The sequence below is a fragment of the Limulus polyphemus genome, unplaced genomic scaffold (assembly GCF_000517525.1).
Source record: "Limulus polyphemus unplaced genomic scaffold, Limulus_polyphemus-2.1.2 Scaffold1631, whole genome shotgun sequence".
Lineage (NCBI taxonomy): Eukaryota > Metazoa > Arthropoda > Merostomata > Xiphosura > Limulidae > Limulus > Limulus polyphemus.
This window is the reverse complement of record NW_013667241.1, coordinates 150792-159130: the sequence shown is the minus strand read 5'-3', so window position 1 is coordinate 159130 and position 8339 is coordinate 150792. Positions and strand designations below refer to the sequence as shown.

Genomic DNA, 8339 nt, shown 5'->3' with positions numbered 1-8339 from the left:
CCATCAAAGAACATAGACTAATAACATGCAAAAAGTAGTCAATTTCCCCTAACTCTCCAAATTTTTCTGGATTTCTAACTATGCAACAAGAGTTACAAATTCATCCAAGATAGTCATTAACTTTCCCATGGGAACAAAGCTTGTACTCTGAGTGAAATTGATGCTTATCTCTTCAGATCACAATGTTATACAATACCTCATTTGATAGATGAAAACCTTCACTTTCTATTGGTTATAGGTAATATATATTTAAACATAAGAGAGAACTATTAAAAAATCCTGAAATAGAGGATGAGACAGGTGGGTGTGGCAGGAGGTATCTGATTTTCTGTTTGATAGCTCTGTAACCAAACAAAATTGAAGGTTATAAACATCATGGTTTATCTCAGCAATGATGATTTTATAGTGAGTAACTTACATTTAATTTCATACATTTTGGAGAGGTGGTGCATAAAATACAGAAGATGCCTAGAGAAAATGTGTCGTGTGTCACAATAGGGGAAATTCAGGATTTTTTAAATTATTGCCTTTTAGAATTAAAAACTTAAAACTTATATACTATTAACATATGGATTATTAGCTTTTATTTTATGCCATCCTAATTAGTATAACATAAACAAAAAGTAGTTTAATAAAACTTTGAATGTAAGACACTAAAACTTTGTGTCATGCTCAGTAAAGGATACCCGTCACGATAAGGTTTAAATGATATTGAAGCCTCATCATGTTGTTACAGTCCATGTTAGTCATGTCTCATTTGATAATATCAATCTTGTGCTCTGTAGTGTAGTTTCCACTGCAAAAGACACCATCATAAAACTGTCATGTCCTAAGCATACCACAATTCCCTTCAAACCTTCAGTGATCAACCTATGGATCAACTTATGGAAATCCAAAGGCACTGCATAGAGCAGTTTGAATGGTATGTCTTTGTATAGAGTAGCATAAATACCCATTTCATTCTCCAGATGCTTGAAGTAAGCAATAGTTGAACTGATGTATACATGACTTCTCTCTTTCCCACATGAAAATCCTTCTTATTTATGTTGTGTATTGTTGTCTGGAACATGTGGATAGATTTTGTCATTGATTTGTTTGTTCGTGGATTCTCATTTGTTACAAGATGCTGAACTTTGCTTATCACAGCAGTGGTATGATTTGTTGCACGTCTTTTTTATGGATGATCCTGGTGGTCCAAGTTGATCCACAGTCCACAATCTGAACATATCTTTATGATCTGAATGTGACTATTTTGTTTTAGAAATGTCCGTTGCATACCCTTTGCTCAAGTGGTCAGTTTCAGTTCCATTATATTACCTAGGAAATGGTAAACAATGTCAAAAGTATTTCTGATACATGTAGTTTCACCATGACTTTCTATCAGCTGTGGTTGTCATATGACCTGCTGATTTGCACATTCAAAATTGTTTTAATTAAATGTTCCCCAAAATAAAAAAAGCTAATTGTATCATGAGATCAACAGAAAGAAAATAAAAAACATGCTATGTGGCGTAATAGTTTTGTGTTTCCATCCTTGTTGAACTTCACTTGGTCCCAGTTCACAACTTACACTCTTTTTATGGCTGCATAAGTTGGTTTCCATTCATTGTTCAGCCTCACCTGGCCACAGATTACACTCTGTTATAATTTTTAATAACTGAAATATAATGACAATGAATGTCAAGGAAGCTGCATTAACACATGTGACAATTTTATGTTTTCTTTCTACAACTAAGGTGTGTTGATTGTAAAAATCTAGGCAAACACATCAATGAGAAGGACTTTTGTAGGTTCATACTGAATAAATTGATTGACTGTTTTTGAAGCCATTAAATCATGACAATCAATTTGGATGATCCCTCAAACACTAAGGAAGGTGATGTCTTGATGCACTGTATTCTCTTACACTAATGATATGCGATAAGAAATAGCAGAATGAATTAGACCTAATTAAATTAAATAAAACAAGTTTGCCATAAGTTGTAAGTAATCTCAACTTTACTCCTACTTATCATACTACTAATAACCTCTGATATTTATTTGTTTATAGTTGCTTTCTTTTAAAAAATTGATTACACTAATAAATACATTGAATGTCACTACTTTTTACTTTGATTTATTGTTTATTATTATTATTACAAATTTATTACAAAAATTGTTTTGCATTGTTAGCTTAATATATATATATATATTTTAGGACTAACTTAAATCTTCTAAGCTGGCTGAACCACATAAGATATTATTGGTATTAAGGACAAAAATATCACGAACAGCAAGGATGCCCAACTGATAAAACAATGCATTTTAATTATTATAAAAAGAAATATAAGAAAAGTGTATTTAGTTAGTTATACTGATGGCCAGGTTGACTGAGTTTTGTACATAGATTACTCTGATTGGAAATTATTAATATTTCCTTAACGTTCCTAAAAATTCTGTAATTTACAACTTTAATTTTGTTAGATTATTGGTTATTATTAATATTTAAACACATTAAATATGTTGTAATAGGACAGTACATAGCTGTACAAGTAGATGTTCATAACAATTAAATTTTAATTAATAAAATCATAGGCTAGTCTATACTTATGAGTGAGTGATTGTTTGTCAAACTCATAAAGCTAGATAATATTTAGCCATTATGGATATCAAATATACACATGTTCAATACTACCTGGCAAAAGCAAGTTGGGGCCTAAAATCAATGAACTTGTTGATGTTGGGAAACAAAATTAATTTTACTCACCCCATCTCCAGACCATCTTGCTGGTGAATCTGGATTATCCTTACAGGAACCTGAAGACTGTGTAGATTTTGTCGCTGGCTGATACTGATATTTTCTTAACAGGTGTGTGTAATCTGTTGGGCTTCGTTGATAAAACATATAACTACCTCCCCCTGCTGTGTCCACTGTCACTGAGGTAAAATAAAAAAGAAAATTACATGGAATTTTGTTGATAGTTCCAAAAATGGCCAGCAGAATTCCAGTAATAAGCATATACATTAACTAATCCATCCAAATCTTATATAGTGAAAACAACAACCGTCCCATCCTTCTTAAAAACTGTAAAATTCTCAACTCCAAAACAAAAACTTATAAATTTTTTTTTGAAGAAAGCCTTTTTCATTTTCAATTATCACCCAGCACTAGATAATAGCATCAACTCATCTCTGTTGTGATTAATCTACTAATTTCCAGTTTAATTTTTAACATTTCTCTCAAATATGCGATTAAAAATTCAGTGGTTTATACCTATATTTTATCTGTTCTTCATAATGATTTCTCTTAACTATGTTATTAAACATATGTCTGCCATACATTTTATCATACATTCTATTATATTATTACTGTTTAAATCTGAGTTCTTTCTAAATGTCTATTTGTACAAAAAAAAACTTCTCGTTTAATAGCTAATGTTGTTTTTGTAATTAGAATGTTGTGAATTAATTTTTTTGAAGTTTTAGCGATGAAGATGGAATTTTAAACAATTCCAAAACATCTGTTTCTAATATTTATTTTGGTACAAAACATTATTACAGAAACTACAAAAGAAAAGCAAATAAATGGACAATGTTTTTTTTATGTAAGCTTTTTGCTTTACAGAGCATTACACCTTGTTTTCATGCTGCCATACAGTTTATTAGTGTCTGACTGTGGAATGTTGTCCCAAATTTCCTTTACTACTATTGTTTGTTTGTTTTTAATTATGCACAAAGCTACACCAGGGCTATCTGTGCTCTGCCCACCACGGGTATCGAAACCCGGTTTCTAGCGTTGTAAGTCTGCAGACATACCGCTGTGCCACTGGGGGGCTACTACTATTGCTTTTTGATCTTCTTAAACAGATAAAGTCCAACTTGGTCTTTACAGAACTGTTAAAGATATTTAATTGAAAGAAATGTAATAGTGTTAATTATATGAATAATTATGTTACATTCATAAACATGACAATGTCATCTTCACATTTTCTAACTATGAATTACTTAAAATGGAGCATGAGAACATGGGCTATCCTTTGGTTTTGTTCCTAAGAAATCATAAGATCTTGAAGGACTGCCACGTGTTTCTGTATATTGAAGAAAACTCTGACAAAATGAGAACCTATGTTAGAAATCCATAACATCTCAAGAAGAAAACAAGTTCTTGTTCAATATGGAAAACATACAAAGGTACTACGTCAGTGGAGACTCATGTTGGAATAATGTATGTTTAACTAATAGAACATTCATATTAAACAAGTAGTTTCAAATACTGATGCTTACAACCATACACTATTCAACTTAAGTTCAAACTTGGTATTTTCTTCTTCAGATAAAGAGAAAGTCCTTTCCAAACATGTTCTCTAAATTGACGTCTTTCAAATCCAATTAATCACCTTTCATGTTTAATGCAACAATTTATGATCAGGTTGATGTGTTGATATCAGATATAAACATGCACATGCTATGGCTAATTAGTGGCACCAAATTCAGCTAAGTTTGTCAATGTATTTCCCATGGAAATAAAGTATGAAGTGAAAGCAAAATTGAGAATCTTCTGTACGGAAAACAATATAACATACACAAGTTACAAGATGCTCGCGAGTGTACCTTGTGAAAAATTATTATTGTTATTATTTATATTACCTTACCTAATCTAAAAAAGTCCAATTTTTACATTGTAGTTACTTTTATAATAATAAATAAATACATATGAAAAACAAGAAACAAAGTTCTTATCTGGGTCTTATTTTTTTTTATGACACTTAACACTACTTTTTTGTACCACTGGTACTGATGCACTAAATAAGGCACCAAAGAACACAGAATAATCACATGCCAAAGGTAGACAATGTCCCATAGTTATCACAATTTTTCTGGCTTTCTATCTATGCGACAAGAGTTGTTAAAAATTCAGCTAAGTTTGTCAATGTATTTCCCATGGAAATAAAGTATGAAGTGAAAGCAAAATTGAGAATCTTCTGTACGGAAAACAATATCAAATGTCAGAGAAAATTATTGACAATTTCTGAAAAAGAGGATGTGACAGGTGGGCATGGCAAGATGGGGTCTGATTTTCTATTTGATGGCTCTGTAACCAAATAAAATTGAAGGCTATGAAGATTGTACTTTGCCTGATTATGGCAAAATTATGAGTAATCTACATTAAATTTTGATGTTCTTGGAGGGGTTATAAATAAATTAGAGAAGAGAAAGAAAATGTCAATTCTCATACTAGGGAAAATTCAGGACTATTTAAAATATTGCCTTATAAAATTAAGAACTTAAAACTTATATACTATTAAAATTTGGTTTATTAGCTCCATTTTAAAGCCAGATTTGTTTGTATACCATAATAACAAAGTGGTTTAATTAAATCTTAAATGTAACTGATTAAAATCTTGTGACATGTGTAGAAGATAATGGCAAGAAGGTTAAAATTGGAATTATACTATTTGTTTTGTGTATTTATGGCAAAGCTACTAAGGCTGTCTGATACCATCCCTAATTTTTAACCACTACCCAGAGAGAAGGTAGCCAGTTAACAGGACCCTACTATCAATAGTAAGAAATTGATTGTCACTCATATAATGCACCTATAGCTTACAGTGTGGGGAATATTTTGTGGTATTGCACATATTCAAATTCAGCTCACCAGCTCCAAAATACAAAAATCTACCATAAGGCCATTTGTCATAGTATAATTGCATGTACTTTTATAGGCTTTATACTGATGTGACTCTTTCTGATTGGGTGGATAACATCCAATCACAAAGTAAACTACCAGCACATAACTGTACTGTGGTTCAATTAATTTTCATATGATAAAGGTGGTGGCATTACCATTATTTGCCTTTTGCACCTTTTCTCTTCACCATTTCCATGATTACTTCCACTAGTATGTAAAAATTGGACTTTTTTAGATTAGGTAAGGTAATATAAATAACAATAATAATTTTTCACAAGGTACACTCGCGAGCATCTTGTAACTTGTGTAATTTTATACTGTAATGTGAGCTGTATGTTCGCTATGTGATTTACAATTTATATGGCACAAATATTAATTAGACATGGTTCAAGGAGAAATAAAACATAAATTTAAGTATAAATATATGTATACTGTTCTGAGTTTAATGCTCTTTAGGATAAACAAATGTTGTTTCATGTTACAATTTTAAGTCATTTTAGAAAGAAATAAGAGTATTTAGATTTATTTAGATTTTTTTGGTGATTACGAGGTTGATTAAATTGTAGAGTTAGGGTAGAGAAAATAACAGACAAGATATAAAGTTTTACTGAAAAATACTTGAAATCTATTTAGGAGTTTTTAGAGATTACGCAAATGAAATTTGAGATTTTTGAGTCAAAGAAAAGAAATTTTAATCTTAACATGATAATAACTCTTAACTCGGACTAGTCACACAAAAAACTCAGTATATTCATGGACAAATCTTTTGTAAAAATACTTTGTTTAAAAATCTGATTTTTGTGTTCAGAAGTCTTGTAATGTTTACTGAAAGTTTTACACATTTTGTGAAGATACACATACTATATTATAAGTTTTAGTATGAAAACTATAATGAGTACAAAATGGTTACAAACTATGTCTAATCGACCAACTCTGTGGGGAGAGAGTTAACTTCCAGGACTGAAATACTGTAAGACAAACATGTAGAACTGCTGAATTCTGTTGATTAATTCTGGGCTTCAAACTGGCAGTTATGAAACTCTCTTTATCTTGTTTTTGCTCTTAATCAAATCACCATAGTAAACAGATTCTTCATTGTAATAAATACGTTACTATTCAAGTGATGTTGTCCAATACTATATGAGTTAAGAATTTTCCATGAATATGCTCTTTTATATAGGAGAGAGCCTAAGCATTCATCCTCACATGAAAGGCATACAAATTTATAAACCAGAAATTACTTATTATTGTTTTGTTTTATGGTCTTAAAATAGATGTTGCATTCTAATAATAGTCCAAAAAATTCACGTAATTTCAACCTGTATATAAACTCTGCCTGATATTAAGATATTATATACTGAGAATGCTGTCCTGAAAATGGTAACAATACAACTCATACTGTCAGGCTCATTACATTTCAGTAAGTTTTGGATATGATTTATTTCAAAACAAAAGCTAAATCATCCTTGCAATCTTGTATTTTAAATAAATTTACTTTAAAAATGTGTATAAAGTTCTGAATACATTGGTTTATGATAAATACCTGTTTCAAAATACATTATTATTGGAAATACATTTTCAATTTTAGAAAATGTTAACTTTTGTCACTAGTGGTAGTTGTTCTTTTGTATGACTATTCTGTTATTAGTTATAGTTGTTGTTCCATGAATATTCTTTTACTAGTTATACTTGTTGTGCTATGAACATTCTGTTACTAGTTATAGTTGTTGTGCTATGACTATTCTGTTACTAGTTGTAGTTGTTGCACTATGACTATTCTGTTACTAGTTGTAGTTGTTGTGCTATGACTATTCTGTTACTAGTTATAGTTGTTGTGCTATGAATATTCTGTTACTAGTTGTATCAACACATAATTATTGTACTGAGAAGGGAAGGAATGCTAAAATTACAACTTATTTTTCCATATATACACAGTGTAGTCACAAGTAAATAGACACCACCTTTTCGTTGTGTTCTTGTCCACGAAACCCGAGGAATAAAGTGGCAAGAGTCCTTCCTCCAATATTCCAACGTATTTCGCAAAATTTATGTTGCCAACGCACTCCACTAAGCTCGATCTCCCACCAACCCAAACAGCTCCCGAAACCATCATGCTGAAACCACCATGCTTCACAGGTAGCTGCAATCTGTTGAGCCAAAACTCTTGGTGAGGAATTCTCCAGACCCATATCCTTCCACTGTCCGAAAATTGAGCGAATCTTGATTCATCTGAGAACAATACGGTTTTCCAAAAGTCCAGAGGCTTGGTCATCATATCACTTGCCCACTTCTTTTGTCTGACTATGTTGGCGGGTCTTAATAAGGGCTTTCGTCTAGCTGCTCTGCAATGATAACCCAATCTGTGGAGAATCTGTTGAACAGATTTCGGGCTCATCCCACCAACTTTAGCCACTTCTGCAGTCGTTAATCTGGAATCCATTTCGATGCTCCTCTTGACAGCCCTTTTTGTCCTCTCCGATGGACCTGGATGCTGCTCAGTTGTTTCTTGCCATGTTTCCTAAACTGCACGACGATTCTGTTGACTGTCGAAAGCGGGATTCCCAAATTCTGCAAAATTTGCCGCTGACTTATTCCACCATCTGCTTGACCAACCATCCTTCCTCTAACGAAATCTGACAATTCAAGAGAACCTTGAGTTCTAATCATGTTG

At 31.9% G+C, this 8339-nt stretch overlaps 1 protein-coding gene across 1 annotated transcript in view; it reads right to left on the bottom strand.

The window, feature by feature from the left end:
• LOC106464368 (transmembrane protein 209-like) overlaps positions 1-8339 on the bottom strand; it is a 70974-nt gene that overhangs the window by 25323 nt on the left and 37312 nt on the right. Inside the window, exon 9 of the mRNA XM_022392059.1 lies at positions 2747-2916. Within this exon, the coding sequence (XP_022247767.1) occupies positions 2747-2916 (170 nt within the window). The remainder of the gene's footprint in view (positions 1-2746; positions 2917-8339) is intronic.